This window comes from Xiphias gladius, chromosome 18 (genome assembly GCF_016859285.1).
Source record: "Xiphias gladius isolate SHS-SW01 ecotype Sanya breed wild chromosome 18, ASM1685928v1, whole genome shotgun sequence".
Taxonomy (NCBI): Eukaryota; Metazoa; Chordata; class Actinopteri; order Istiophoriformes; family Xiphiidae; genus Xiphias; species Xiphias gladius.
In genome coordinates, this window is record NC_053417.1 from 29,740,618 (window position 1) to 29,756,840 (window position 16,223).

Genomic DNA, 16,223 nt, shown 5'->3' on the forward strand with positions numbered 1-16,223 from the left:
CTCATCCAGTCCCCGGATAAAGAGAGTGAGTACGGATCTGGATGGAAATGAAGGTTCACACGAAAACTGTTTCGACTCGTGGCAACATCACTGCAGAATTACAAGGACGTGAAACCGAGGCTCTAAGGAACAAAAAGCAGTAATCCATCAGATCTGCTCAACCAAAACCTACCGTACGTCTGGAATGAATGCTGAGATTGAAATGATAGTCAGTTAATAATCGATAAAACAAACACATCTATCGACATTTTAAAGCCAAAGGAATGTGTCGTCAAACGTCGTAAAACCTTTAGATCCAAACGGTTTCACCGCTGTAGAGTCACAGGACGACACTTCAGTTCAGTTCGGACGTTTCGACTCTTTTAGAAAATATACAATCGGTGCCATATAGAGACTTTTATAGAGAAATAACTTGCGGCTGAGTAAAAAACTCCTGATGAGGGATGAAAATCTGAGCGTCTGCAGCTCAAGTCCGCCATCATCATCATTCTCATCCTCGTCATCCCTGCTCTGCGATTGGTCGGTTCGAATTAATGCCGCGGAGTTCAGTCCAATAACAAGCCATGCATAAGTTTCGAGAGGCTTGGCCTTAAAAAGTGGCCAATAAGAGCAAAGCAAAAACCGTTAAACGGCTCTAAAAGTCGTTCCTGAAGGAATCCAGCAGAGGGGAGTTTACAAAATGATGCTGTCGGTGCTGAAATGAACCGTTCCACCAGGAAAAAAGTCATCTGGGAGTGTTACAATCACACACGCCCGTTACAGCCAAGACCCATAATGACTGTCACGAAAACAGTCGAGTTACATTAAAAAATCTGCAGAGAAAGGTGCCCTGAAAACAGGAAACAGAAATAAATACCCACTTAAAAAAAACAAAGACAAATTAAAAGATCCCACAGGAAAGATTTGAGATTAATCTGCATTTCAAAGTGAGTCCACATGTTTCCTCGTGTAGATTAATCAGGCTCAGGTCGTTTTCAGCGGTAACATTTTCCGATCAGAACCTCAGTTGATTTAAAAAATATCTTTCCTGTTTGAGTCGAGATGAACCAACAGGAAACAGGTCTTCAATCAGTTAGTCGATCCAAAAAAAAAAAAAAAAAAAGACCAGATGTCAGTTGTGATATTTAATGAATGTTTTTCATTTCATTATTTCTCCAGTAAAAACTTCAAACGCGATCTGGTTCCAGTTTCTCTCATTATAAAGTGAAGCTGTTTGTTTTCAGGCTGACGGTCGGACTGAAGGAACGGTTCGAAGATTTTTCACAGTTCGCAGACCATCAACAGTTACATCTGTTAAAAAAATCTTTATCTTGAAGTTAGATCATGAGTTGCAGCTCTCAGTAGAAGAAAAAATACATCATCGTCATCTTTAGACTGTCGGCTTCTCGTGACGCGTTCAAGTGAAGAGAAGCCTCCCGTTTTCCCCACAACCCCTCATCATATTGTTCGAGGGTCGCTGCAGAGACTCTGAAAGGAATGAGAGGAGGCTTTAAGGAGGACGAAGCTCAGACGTCCACCTGCTCCCTGCACATTTGAAATATTCTGTCTAAGGATCGGCGGAGGACTTCGGAGGCTCGACGGAGGCTCGGCGTTCACCGAACTGATCTCTGTCTGGTTTCGACCATGATTCTCCATCTGTCAACAGATCCACCGGTGAAAGTTCCCCATAAACCGTCAAATCTTCCGGTCTTACCGGTCAGGCGATGCCGCCTAAACACTTCCTGGTTCCTGGTTTCAGAGTCAGTCCAGATCCAGTTCTCCTGCGACCCTCCAGGAGGCCAGGGGACTGTCAGGTGAGTTCCGTGCCCGGTGAGGAGCTGTGTGAGGTGGGCAGGGAGCTCAGGGTTTCTGGGGGCCGGGCGAGAGGACAACAGGGGTGGAGAGACCGTCGACGCTCAGAGCCGGGATGTGGATCTGATTACTGCCATTGGTGGGAAACTGAAGAGGGGCAGACAGAGAGATCATTTTTACATTTTTCATTTTGTTTTTACTTCCAGTTTTCCAGGGTTTATGCAGTGTTCACAAAATTAAATTAAATTAGACGTTTCGAGACCTTTTTATTACCAAGCAGGATACAGTTCGATTCCTTATACGCAGTCGCATTGGTCGAAAAATGTTGGAAGAAAAACGTGAAAGTTCACGAGTTTACTGACATTTATGTCACATTCCTGTCAGTACTTGCCAGCTGCATATAACAATACTTCGTAGTAATATGATTAATCAATTAACGTGACTGGGAGCCGTGTATGGATGGCTGAATCCTGGCTCATTATCTAATAAGCCGTCCATACCTGGACCCAGATAAGCGACAGACAACTGATGGATGGATTAACCAATTAAGAATTGAATAATTTATTTGTTAACTGTCCATTGTGAGTGGATGAGCCTCCTGACAACTGTCTCCTGACAGTAAAAGTTACAGTCTGACGTTGAACGCATTTTACTTCCAAAGCAGGTTTTGATCTGGATATGATCCCCCCGTCTCCACTGTCTGCTTTAACATTTTCCTCTGACATGTTTAAGGCGACTCTATTAATTTCCTAGAAGGTTTCCTGGAATCACGTCTGTACTTTGGTGCTAATTAGAGGAAAACGAGAGACCAAGTCGTGAGACAGTTTAGTTTGTCGTTGTTGAGTTTAGAAACAGTCTTAGGAACAGTTTTCTGAGGAATCTTCTTTCTTTGAAACAAAAACTCAAATTGAAACAAAATCAGTAACTGTTCATTTTCATTTATTCCTGGAAACCTTATTCCTTATGTATGATGAATTGTATTTCGCCTGACAGATGTCACACTATCGCCTGTTGAGCTGACCTGCTGCGAACTGACTCTCTCTAGGTTACAAAGCATTTAATTGGAATTCATTCATTTAAACTCTCTCTGTTTTGTTGTCATTACTACAAAATAAAAGCGTTTTTTTCCAAGAGACTTCCAACACGTTTCCAGTTTATATCTGTGCCTTTCTAGCAAATTAGAGGCATTGGTGGAAAGTAACTAACTACATCTACTCTAGTACTGTACTTTAGCACAATACTAAAGTACTTACTTGTGTACAGTATAGTAGTAAAGTACTTAACTTGAGTATTTCCATGTTATGTTATTCTATACTTGTACTCCATTACATTGCAGAGGGGAATATAGTTATTCTGGTTCTGGTTCTGAAGGAGATGGTGCTGGCACGTGTCAGAACTGGGAGCTTATTACATTTATGGGACAGCTTTAGTTACTTTACAGACTCTTTATATAAAATACAATCACCAAATAAATGATGACGTGTGTTTAGTAGTTAAAATTAGTTCCACTTTTACCAGCTGCGACATTAAAGTGATGAAAACATAAATGAATCAATAATTGTGGTCCAGTAATATGATGCACATTATTGTGAAATGGGTCATTGTGCAGCGTACATTTACTCTTCTACTCAAATAAAATTTTGAATGATGACGTTTGCTCATTTCCAACGGTAAATGATACAGGTATAAGATACATCGATGAGTGACATATTTTCCTCCAACAAATAAGTGAATGAATGTGAAGCTGCTGTTCCTCTGACTGTCAATAGACACTGGAAGTATAATCCTGTCACCGAGACATAAATGAACTCATGAATTTATATTAATTGCACTCCTGTTTATTAGAGACTTCTGAAATTAAAACGGGCGTTTCTTACTGTGTGTTGACTGCAACTTAACACAAGAAGTTGTACTAAAGCTGTGCTGACAGCAGAAAATAAAACGGCCAATTTCAACCGTTAGACATTATTTTACTCTTCATTATCTGTGATGCCTGAACATGTCTGCTGCCCTCAGATCAGTTTTTAAAAAAACATTTACACACCTATTAATCATATATTTTAAAATCATGTATCATACATTCTTTTTGATTTAAATATCAAAATACACGGATTGTCAGTGGTTTCTTTTGTTTATTGTTTTTCTTCCGTATTGTTCATCAGGATCTTTTGTCATAAGCTGATGGAAGAAAGGAGATTTTATATAGAAGGAGATTTGAGAAAAATCAGATAAACAGATAAACAATAGAGCAGCACTTTCAATCACTCTCACACACACACACACACACACACACACACACACACACACACACACACACACACACACACACACACACACACACACACACACACACACACACACACACACACACACACACACACACACACACAGAGAGTTAAGTGAAGTTGATCCTCTTTATGTTTATCATTTATCTGTATAATCTCTAATCTCTGAGTGTTTTATCTGTCCACGAAGCTGCTATTGTGTTACAGTTGTTTTGTATTTTATTCTGAAAACTGAACTCTGTGGACGCCAAAGAAAAATCAGGGCACATAATTCAGACAAAGTGGGAAAGTAAACTATAAACTAAACTAAGAACATCACATGGACAATGATGTGGTTTATAGATTTGTGAAAACTGAACCTGAAACAAATAAAGTTTTAATTTGTTATCCGTGCAGTTTGACTAATCTTCACGGTTGTTCAGATGTGGTGGAAACACAAACAAGAACATGTAAAAGGGGAGTTTTCAGGTCTTTAGTTCCTGTGGCTTCCTGGTTCCTGGAACTGGTCCAAAGGCTCATAAAACCTGATCTGAAAACAGGGCTGTTTATATTAAACTGATTTGATTTGGAGTTACAGGGTTTTGTCTTGACAGTGACATATTCAGCAGATCGGTGTCTAAACGTCTGTGTTGCATCCTGTAGTTTTCAGCTGCTCCAGAAGGGGGTGACAAAGCAACACGGCCGCCAAACAGTTAGAAATGCAGAAAACTCCCGGAAACCTTTTCAAAGCCGCAGGTTCCCGCTTCAGAGCGGGAACAACCTGGTTTTTTAGTCCGTATGAAAACTGTCTCCAGTGTACTTTGTGGATTATCCAGACTAACGGGGACTCTGGTTCTGAAGGAGATGGTGCTGTCACGTGTCAGAACTGGGAGCAGCTCTAACTACATCTGACAAACAATCTCGAAAAAAAAAACAAAATTACGTGACAGAACACACACCTCCAGAGGGATGGGAGACAGTATGTTGTTTGTGATTTGGGTGAACTGAACCTTTAATAAGTGTCTGTTTTCAGACAACAGATGGAGCAAAAACAGAGCCAGAAACCTGCGGAGACAACAGCGCTGTGTGTGTGTGTGTGTGTGTGTGTGTGTGTGTGTGTGTGTGTGTGTGTGTGTGGCCTGGACCAGGTACAGGTACATACAGTACACAGAGCAGTGTGTGTGTGTGTGTGTGTGTGTGTGTGTGTGTGTGTGTGTGTGTGTGTGTGTGTGGAGGAGATATAGGAGTTTAATAAGATAATACTAAAATGTGCTGGATTCAGATTCACGGTCAGATTAATATTTTCCAATGATCTTTAGTTAATCCCAGAATATATGAGTGACATTTATTCTCGCCTGTTCTATGTTTCTCAAGATAATGTGAAAACGGGGAAATTTCGACCTGCTGGTGGTGGGTAGAGGAAAAGGAGGAGGATCCCCAGGATTCATTTCTACACTCTACAGATTAAACAGAGGAGATTACTAAGTGTTAATCGGTGAGCTTTAAGGATGCTGCTAGGCACTTTTTTCTTCCTCCTTTGGACGGAGCCAGGCTAGCTTGGTCCCCCTGCTTTCAGGCTTTATGCTAAGCTAAGCTAACAGGCTAACGGCTCTCGCTTCATATAACAGAAAGATTTGAGAGTGGTATCGAGCTTCTCATCTAACCCTGGGAGAGAAAACCAATACATGTATTTGCTAAAATATCAAATTATTCCTTTAGCGATGACCAAAAGCTACATGGACCCGCAAGGTGAGTGGTTTTGAGAAGACCCGCAAACTTTTTTCTGCAAACCAGTTACGCTCCTGTCAGACTCCACACCACAGGCAGCTGTTCTTCATCAGGCAATACGTTCTCAATTTAGGTTGGTACCAAACATCCCCTGAACGTCTTTCTGGGAACGTCAGGAAAAATGTGCGTCATGAATATTACACCATGCTCTGCTTTAAAAAAAGAAAAACGAATCCATCATAATAAATAAGGATTTCACCTCACTAATCCAGTTAATGTCCCAGTTAAGGCTCTTTATAGCGAGCCGTCCTTCAGGGACGTTATATCCCGTCCATCTCTTTCCTTGTAACAGGACAGACTGCTCACCTGGACTTCTGTTCATCACATTGTGGATCACAGCTCTTATATCCAGTGTCAGCTTAATCTGATCTTTCCAGGTTTGTTTTGTGTGTATATTCAGGACACAGGAAAAATGCTATGGGTCTATCTTTAGTCTTTCTTTAAAACCTATTGATTTATTTTGAAACTTTATTTAGTCTGCTTAGTTATTGCATCTAATTTAGTCTTTCCCTGTATTGTTTGTTACCTACCTCGTTGTTTTTTGTGATTTCTGTGAAGTGGCTGCTGCAAGACTGACGCACACTAATGGTCAGAAGATTTGATCAGAAAAGCTAAATCAATAACATAAAGAGAGAACAGTGTTTTACTTCTATTTTGTATGAGAGCTCACTGGAATGCTTTACTGTGACGATTCAATGGAACGGAGCCGTTGTTAACGGAAGTAGTTCCACCTGGACTTGTCCTGTCATTTGATGTAGCCATTACTGTAAAAAAACTATTGCTTGATGCGTCTCAATTAGGGATTTTCCTCACGACTAATCTTCCTGTCGGTCGATTGGAAATTTAAATGTAGAACAGTCGACTAGTCTAAAAAGGTAAGAACGCGGATAAGGTTAAACATTTTCCAAAAAAATATTGCCTATATTTAAGAGCCACGTGAAACCATTGATCAGATTCTTCAATATTAATCTTTTGTATTTTAAATGTCGTTGAAATGTGTGGCACTTCGTGCCGTGCATTACGAACGCTACAAATTATGGCCACACATTTTGCCACCTCCATGTTCAGTTTGATCTCCTTCATTTCTCGACGGTTGTGCTCCAACCTGGATGTGATCATTTATGGCCCCGGCACCGTGGATCCAGGCTCAAGACTGTAAAACATTTTAGACGCAGCGGCGTTGTACACGAATAAACCATTTATAATTAGTTTAAGCTTCCAGTGTTTCTGGTGCAAACTAGCGATGGCAGCAACGTTTCATCGTTCGGGGGACTAATCGCTCACGTCCCCGGCTGTGAGTTAAACGACTGTCAGAAAACCTGTCAGCAACCTACTAATCATACCTTCTATTTAAACACATACTCTACAGTTAATGGAGGTGATTCTTCCAAAAAAACATTAGATAGTGTATGAAACACGTGTCTGCTCGGATTTGAACGTTTGGTGCGGCTGAATTCTCTCACCCCTCCCTCCCTAACTGTGACTTAACAGACCAGACTCTGGGTTCTATTACACATGCAGACCCCCGGCTGTGGTAGCAGCTGCTGATCCGAGTATGAAACAGCAGAAGACTGGCTGACTGTAGCCTCTCTTTGTGTCTCTTTTATGCTGGGGATGGTCGAAGCTCTTTATATATTGGTGTGGTATTAGAAAAATGAATTTGTCAATCTATATATCGTTCGTCCTTTCCACCTTTTTGCATTTGTAGGATTAATATTATCAATCATCGCTTCTGCATCGGCCACAACCAACGGATGATTATGGGTTATGGTTATCGGCCCCGAGATTCCATATTGGTGCATCTCCGATTGGAACCGCCTCGAGTCTCTTTGTGGTCTATATGGACAGGAGGAATGACTACACTGACCAGTGATCCTTTCATGGGCGCGATTTTAGGCAGAGTTGAAAAAAATGTGAACCCATCCTTTAATAATGACAACACATCATTTTTCTTTTTTGAAACTTGGGGAAGTAAGACGTAACATACACTAAGCCTGTCCTCATTACGTGACCTTGTCTGTTCTGCCACTCTATTTCATCTGTTCATCTTTTTGTGCTCTATTTGTTTTCGCTTTTTGACATCAGTGTAAATTAAGTTTAAACGCGGAAAGCGTCGCTGTGCTGATGTCTGTGCTGCGGACATGTGCGTTTTACTGAATTCAGCATGTGAGCTATTACAGTACAGCTAATGACACCTGACTGTTATGATCAGAGTTGGGTGCAGTGGGCTCGGTGTATTACCTGGAAGGAGAGTTTGGCCGGGGAGCGAGGAGCGATGGGACTGAGCGTGCTCCAGAAGTGGATGGTGGGGGGAAGAGGACTGGGAGTCAACAGGACCGGAGTCTGGACAAACAGACACAAAAGAAAACACAACGACAGCTGGAGACACATGTAGCTCAGAGATTGTCTTTTAAACAAATGACCCTTTACTGGCATGACTACATTAACCTTGTGAGGGGACCTGGGGCAAAAAAATCCACTGTCGGACCCCTACTGACCCCCCCCCACTATACATAGCAGTTGTATTGTTTCCCCAGACACCCAGAAACCAATCAGTACTCTAGAGCTGAAATCGTTAGTTGATTGGTTGTTTGAAAGAAAAATAATCGGCAACCATTTTGATAATTGATTAATTTTTTTTTCCAAGCAAAAATGCCCAAAATTTACTGGCACCAACTTCTAAAATGTTTCCCACTTTTCTTGACAGTAAACTCATCATTTTTTGGTTTTTGACTGTTGCTCAAACAGAAAAAGGAATTAGAAGATGTTCATTTCTGGGCATGATGATGATATTTTTCTCTATTCTCTAACATTTTGCTTCCTAAACAATTACTAAAGACAGTAACTGTCAGCTGTATTGATAATCAAAATAACTGTCAGTTGCAGCCTCACAGTTCTCCTGTGATGATATAATAATACCACCTCACCGAGATTTTCTGTGTGTTAATTACTTCACACACAAACACACAAATGATGCTATTTGATAAAAAACAACTTTAAAACAAGTGAGCTCAATATAAACTAAAAAACAGTTCAGGTCTTAGAACCAGGTTTTGATACAGGATCCCACGGAGGTGTAACAGAACGGAAGACCCTCACATCTGTGTGGGACTGCTCTGTGATAAAACCTTCATGGGAAAACACACTGAACTATATGAAAGAGGGTCTGGGGATTTGTATTCCAGTTTCCTGGGATAAATTTAAATTCATAATGGAGTATATTTAAGTTACAGACGAAGGGAACTGATTTGATTTAATTTAATTTAATTTAATCAATCTGTGTAGCTAAGTCAATTATATTTGTGTTGGTCTTGGGATTGAATAAATAAAGTAATGTACGAAATGTAAATAATTTAAAATATTATTTACAAGAGAAAACAAAAAGAAATGTTATTGTTTGTTTCTCAGCATGAGGTTGTGTTTGTTTGTCCGACTACATGTGGCTGTACTTTTATGTAATTGTAATTTGTGATCTTGGTTTGTGCATCTAAATAAAATCATTTTTAAAATGCTGCAAATAAAGCTGCAACGATTAGTTGATTATTTTGACAATCAAATCATCATTTTAGTCATTTTTTTAAAGTAAAAATGCCAAAAAGTCAAAAAGCTTCCAGCTTTGTCATTGTCCAGATTTGATGCTTTTCTTCGTCAAACATGATGATAAACTGAATATTTTTGTAGCTCTACAGTGTTAACCAACATTATTTTCTACGGCAGGCTGGAAAAATACTGAATTTAAGAATTTTTTTTACTTTTGAGACAAAACCCTGAGACAAAACGATTAATCGAGAAAATCATCTGCAGATTAATCGCTGATGGAAAGAATCTTTAGCCGTCGCCCCAGCTGCGAAGTTGACAGAGCTCTTCTTTCAGTCTCTCTCTCACACACACACACACACACACACACACACACACACACACACACACACACACACACACACCCACCCACACACACACACACACACACACACCCACACACACACAGAGAAGAGTGTTTACCAGAGCGTGGGACGTGATGACAGTCGGGGTGAGCGTGTTGGTCCCTGATCCAGGAGCCAGTAAACTGTTAACAGCTGCATTCACCTGCAGAGGAAACACACACAGGATGTGATGTCAGAGGCCTCACCCGCAAAACCACCGACAGCTGTTACAGCCGTGACGGGGGTTCGATTCCCAATCCGGGAAGCTCATTCAACTTTCAATGAATACTTATCAATGGTTAATCATCATTAACGTGATATCGTGTGTAAGGAAACTGGTGAATAACTCCATCGCTAACTACGTCCAGAGACAGGCTTCGGACCTTATCAGGGAGAGGCCGGGGGGGAGGGAGGGGGAGGAAGGCAGCTCCAGGCCCCGTGGCTTCTTTGGTTTGGGAGGAGCAGCGTCCGAGGTGGAGGTCACGGCTGAGACGGAGGTCACCGGAGGGATGGAGGGATCTGACGGAGAGAGACAGAGCGACAGGTGTTGAACACAGGGACCGATGCCGTAGAGATGTCCCGGGCCAATCCCAAGAAACTGTATCTGTGATATCAGCCTGCTACTGCTGCAGCTCCTTAAAACACAGCCGGACTCCACACTGAAGCATTTCACCTCATTCTCCCTGTTAAGCTTTCAGTCGTATCTTATCAATAATTTAAGATGATCGGATTTATCGTTTTGAATCAAGACCTTCAGTATTTGGATCAAGGAGCTCATAAAAAATGAGGTGGGCCACATTTAGAAGGCTGCAGCTGTTATTTCAATAAGTACCGGACTGGACTAGGACTCAGCAGATAGCTTCCAATATTAAAGGACTCAGATCAGGATCGGCGCATCCCAATTCATCCCAATGCTGCTCAAATACAAAAAAGTTGAGAAAAAATTCTTCCCCCTCGCTCTGAAAAAAATTCCAGACTTCAGAACAACATACTCCTGATTTATCTGTTCTTTACTCATCTATCTATGCTCTCTCCACAATATCTACACCACGTTTTAGTGTAAATCCCGAGATATCTCATTCTGGACCAGTGACCGCACGCTTGCATCACTATGCTCGGTCCTGCCAATAACCGGGTAAAACAAGGTATTTGAATTTATGCAGACGCTTTTTGAAAAAAAAAAAAATGTCACTGCAGCAAAACTGGCAAAACAATTTTTAAATGCCAGTCATACGATATATAAGCTTCTATCCTCACGAACATACAATTATAACCTATAAACGCATTATATAATATAACCTTTATTTAATCAGGAAGTCTCATTGACACCAAGATCTGCAGTGGAAATCTGAGAGAAAAAAACACATAATCCGACAAAGCAGAAGCACAAACAGCATCAGAGACAATCGGACGTCACTAAACAGGTTAAAACTGTGAAATCAGACAGAGATGAGACGTTCGAGTTTCAAAAAATCTTCTGTAATTTACTCCATTTATAACAAGGTGTGAAGCAGTGGAATTCAGTCCGGCCAAGTTCAGCATTTACTCGAGGGGGAACTGAGATCGGCTCCGGTGAGCAGAGCAGAGAAACTGAGGCAGCTTTATAAATCAAAATGATAGAAAGGAGTTTCATACAGTCCACAGTGGTGAGCAGGGTATTTATCTCCTGTAGTGACACATACAGCTCAATGATAAACTGCCTCAGGCTGTTTGAGGCAGGATGAGAATATATTTTCTCCAGTCAAACACGGACATCATTGTTGACTGTAGAGTTTCCTTTCCTCAATACACAAACATGATTTATTCCCATGTAGGAAATCTGTTTTTATCTTTAGTTTCTTTGCCAGTTGCTCCACATGCTGTTAAAGACTGGACAGTTTCAGTTGTGATGTTAACTGGTTTACAGGTTCCTGAGAATAAATTTCATTTTGCCTTGTCAACGCAAGCTTTAGGCTTGTGAAAGACAAAAAAAAAAGAAAAAGAGTGTAAACGCACTGGAAGACCAGAGACCAATTTAACATGACACTGCATAAAAGTATAAAAATGTCCTCTGACGGCAGTGGAGGCGGTCAATATTTCAGCAACAGCCAGTGACACTGTGGCAGCCACGATGACTGAGCAGAAAACACCAAGAAAAGCCTGAGCAACGCCTCAGTAAAGACCCCCCTCATCCTGCCAGCTGTTTTTCCCGTTACCTGACAGTGTGTCCGTGCCCTCCCCCTCCGCTCCTTCCTCCTCTGCGGGCTGCTGACCTCCGACCCCGGGCTCCATGCAGGGAGGTGGCGGGCTCTCCGCGATGGTGAGGGGGGGCTCCGGTTCCCTTGAGCCACAGATTAGCTGAGGAACCTGGAAGGAGGAGCGGAGAGACGTCATGGGTCTTCAGACTGAGCCAGGTCGGAGCTGGTTTGAGCTCCGGTATAACTCTCTGATCCAGACACTCAGATCAACACGGCGTCATTTCATTTTAACTAAACATACTTGTGTGGAGCTGCCGTCTTTGGTATCTTTTATGCTAAAAGTATATAAAACTGTCTGATTAGCAATAAAAGAATAATTAGACAACAGTACAGTACTGTGGTCAACAGATATATACACAGCCTAACCTGTTTCCAAAGAGTCTTCATAAAATACACTGCATATTGTCATTTATGTTGGGACAACTAGAAGTGAATGGTTAAGGGAAAAACATCTAATAACACTGTGAAAGCAACTTACGCTTTTTTCTATAAATAGAATTTAATGGTCTACAAGGTGTTAAACGAGATAAGTTTGTACAAAATACAATTACAAACTTATTTCTACAAGAACAATATCAGATGAAATACGCCAATTTACAAGTTAACTTGAAAAAATAACTAAATTTGCATTTAGTCGGTTATGACATTAGTGGTACTGAAATAACTCTGTAATTTATATAAAAAAGTGATATTATTTATATTGACATAGCTACAGAGTTGTCAATTTTCCATCTTTCCAAACATCTACATGATAGAGAGTAGTGTGTAACACAAAACTGCCATTTGTGTCTGTCACAAACACATCTGTAATCGGATTATACCAGAAGTTGTCGGAAATTGTCTGATCTGCATTTTCAGCATTAAATAGTTTCTACCCTTAGCTATACTTCTCCTGCATATCACGTGCCTAAATTAACCAACTACTAAAAAGAAGAAACTAAGGCTAAATAAAAGCTGTAACTATTAATGGTTTGGGTGGAAAACACAATGGCACTGAGCCATACTGCCGGATAAAAACTAAATCTCTCACCTCCTCCACCTGTTTCTCCTCCAGAGAAACCATCTCCAGCAGCTCCTCTGACGGCAGGTTCTCCTCCTTGATGACAATGGGGGGAGGAGGAGGACGGGCAGGGGGAGGAACGGCGGGAGGAGGAGCAACAGAGAGAGGAGCAGTCGCCATGGCCGCCTGTTGCTGCTGCTGCTGCTGCTGCTGCTGGGGGGGAGGGGGTTTGATGATGACGAAGACAGGCGGGGGGTGACTTGGATGAGAAGCAGTGGGGGGGTGAGGTGGGAAGCTGGCAGGGTTTGTGGCTCCCACACAGTCGTCCTGCTGCGGCCCCTGGAGGCCCATCGAAACGTGTGGGGGGGGGGCAGGACTCGCCGATCCCCCGACAGGACCCAGGGGGATGAGGGGTGTGAGGGAGGATGGATCCCCGACGCCGGTGAGATAAATCTGGGGAGGGTCACTCAGAGGAGGAGCAGGAGGATTCTGGGAAAGAAGGAGAGAGAAAAATGTTTCTTCAAGAGGAAAGGTCCCGGGGTCATTAAAATCTAAGGGGTTCATCCTCTGGAGAGCAGGACTGGGATCAGGCTGTTTAGGCTGACTCAATGGAAAAATATCACACAGTGCGACCAATCATGGCACAGAGCCTGACACCGACCTGTGATTGGCTGTTGGTGCTGGCTGGTATCTGAGGACTTAGAGCCGGAGTCGCACAGGGAGACGGCTGGGTGACAATCACCTGGAGAGCGGAGTCAACAGCTCCACCTACCGAAGGCGAGGATTTAGACTCTGATAATACACAGACCTGGGGAGGAGGAGGAGAAAAGGGGGGGCGGGGGGTCAGATTACAGGAGTTGATGTCATGGAGTATTCACATTTTTGTCAGCATTTCTAGGCTGGATGAAACAATTATTCTCAGTAATACAATTAATCCATTATGTGAGCCGAACCCACGTATGGATTCCTGACCGGGCCTACGGAAAGTCCGTTTAAAGACACAAAGAGACACAAAATCACCACAAACTACGGGTCGTTTTGCGTCTCTTTCAATCTGCTGCACTGCAGCAGAATGTACAATGTGGCAGATGTAGGGTCAGTTCTCGCTCTGATTGGTTGCTCCTTCTCTGATCAGACATGATCAATCAAGCGATCAGTTGATAGTTGGACATCAGCCGTTTTACTCTGAAGATGGTAACTGATAGCACTTTGGTCCAGAAACGTGTGAAGAGTCTCCCTCACCTCTCTGGGTGTGCGATCGACCTTGGGCGCGGGGTCCTGCTGTAGCAGCAGCTCAGTTTTGATTGGCCGTGGGTTGGGCGAGGCTTGCAGCGATTGGATGGTGAAGGTGGAGTAGAGGCCGGACTTCATGTAGTCGTTTCTGGAGCTTTTCTGGGAGCTGCTGGGTGACGAGCGCTGGGGATCAATACAGAAATCAATCAATCAGTCTTTCAACCAGTCAGTATGTTCATGTGTTCCTGTTAAATTAAAATCACCGTGTGTCTACATCCTGCGGAAGCCCTTAACAAAATAAAGGCAGTCAAAGTGTACCTGGGGCAAGCCCTTTGATGGACAGGTTGCGGCCACGCCCCCGAAGCCTTTTGATTGGCTGTTTGGGTCGGCGTTGTCCCTCCTCTGGCCCTCCTCTCCGTTACGTACCCCCTCAGGCAGGGAGGGATCGGGCTGACTGACAAACTTGTAGACAAACTTCTGACCGCTCACCTTCTTTATGATGTTCTGAAAGAAGACGACAAAATAAATACAAAAACAGCAGCAGGACTGGAGAACAACGCACTGACGGACAGTCTTGGCTTAGAGGGGACATCGCTCACCGTTCCTGGATGCCAAGTTTTTATAAGTCCTTTGAACTAAGTCCAAGTCAAATCTCAAGTCTTTGTAAGTCACAGTAAATTAAAAAACACACCGAACAGTTGCATTTAACGTCGGACTGCAAGTTATGAATCGAAGCATCTGTATGTGTCCAAAGGTTCAGCGAGAACGAACACAACAACGGCGCATGATGGGTTTTTGTCTGTTTGGAACATTGTAGTGTTTCTGTACACCACTGCTGCTGGTTTTCATCTGAGCACTTCTCTGACTGGTCATGTTAAAACCAGGACCAGTGCTGATCCTGGATGTGACTTTGGCTTCTCAGCAAAAGAGATAATAACTCGGCAGCGTAGTGCATGAGGGATCAGACTTGAAACTGCTTTACTAGTGAAAAAATAAGCACAACAGGAAGTCAAGCTCAACCAGCGGCTCTTATCAGTATAACTCAACATTTGTTGACTGAATTTAATCTTGAGTTGAATATTTTGTTGTTCAGTTGATTCACTATGTTTAACATTTAAGCTAAAAAACACCTTTTTCAAACGATTCATAACTGGTCCAGTTCATTTAAATTTTTAAGGCAGTAGTCACTCATATCTTCATGATCAAGCAACAGCGTACTATTTTTACAGTGCCATTTAGAGCGCTGTTTGTGATGATAGCGGAGCTGAAAAGGCACAACTGAACCGATGACCCAGACACATGATTTTTTATTTTAAATGTTAAGGTTTATAGAATAACAACAAGTAACATCAGACTCCTACTTCGGCAGACTGTTATTAACCATACAAAGATTAGTTTAGATCGACTTACGGACACACGGGATTGTGTCATGACGGACAAAAACAATAGTTTGTTAAATCCAAAGCCAAGTCATAGTTCAAAAAACATTTTTATTATATATCTTTAATCACAATTTCCTCATGCAGCAGGCTGCCGCCCCGTCCAACGTCTTGTTTAAAACAGGGCGGGCAGCATGAAAAATAGGTTATTTCTAATCATTAATGCAACAGGTTAATAATAATAATAACAATAATCATCATCATCATCATCATCATCATCATCATCATCTACAAAAACAAACAACAGTTATTTTAATAGCTAAAAGCAGAAACTGAGTGGAGGAAAATATACTGGAGAGGAGGGAAACTACTCATTTATGTGCTCACACTCATTAATTTTATTATGAAAGGCTAATCTCTCTCATCCGAATAGAGAGTTTTGTTCTTTATTGCGTTGCCAGTGAAAACACCGGGAAAGGTTCCAGATGCTGGAAGCAAATTTATTGTCACGAGTCACACAAGTCACACGAGTCACACTGCAGCGGTAGCTGCAGTAGCACTCATAGTATTCGTAGCAATACCTTTTCTCAATTTGTGTCTCTATTTGTTGT

General features: G+C 42.1%; 1 protein-coding gene across 1 annotated transcript in view; it reads right to left on the bottom strand.

Annotated features, from left to right (window-relative positions):
- Positions 1-1,111: 1,111 nt before the first annotated feature.
- Positions 1,112-16,223, bottom strand: part of elk1 (ETS transcription factor ELK1) — a 15,818-nt gene continuing 706 nt past the window's right edge. Inside the window, 9 exon segments of the mRNA XM_040151806.1 lie at positions 1,112-1,938; positions 8,085-8,186; positions 9,843-9,926; positions 10,140-10,282; positions 11,959-12,109; positions 13,031-13,489; positions 13,662-13,808; positions 14,243-14,416; positions 14,552-14,737. Coding sequence (XP_040007740.1) covers positions 1,840-1,938; positions 8,085-8,186; positions 9,843-9,926; positions 10,140-10,282; positions 11,959-12,109; positions 13,031-13,489; positions 13,662-13,808; positions 14,243-14,416; positions 14,552-14,737 — 1,545 coding nt within the window. The 3' untranslated portion in view covers positions 1,112-1,839.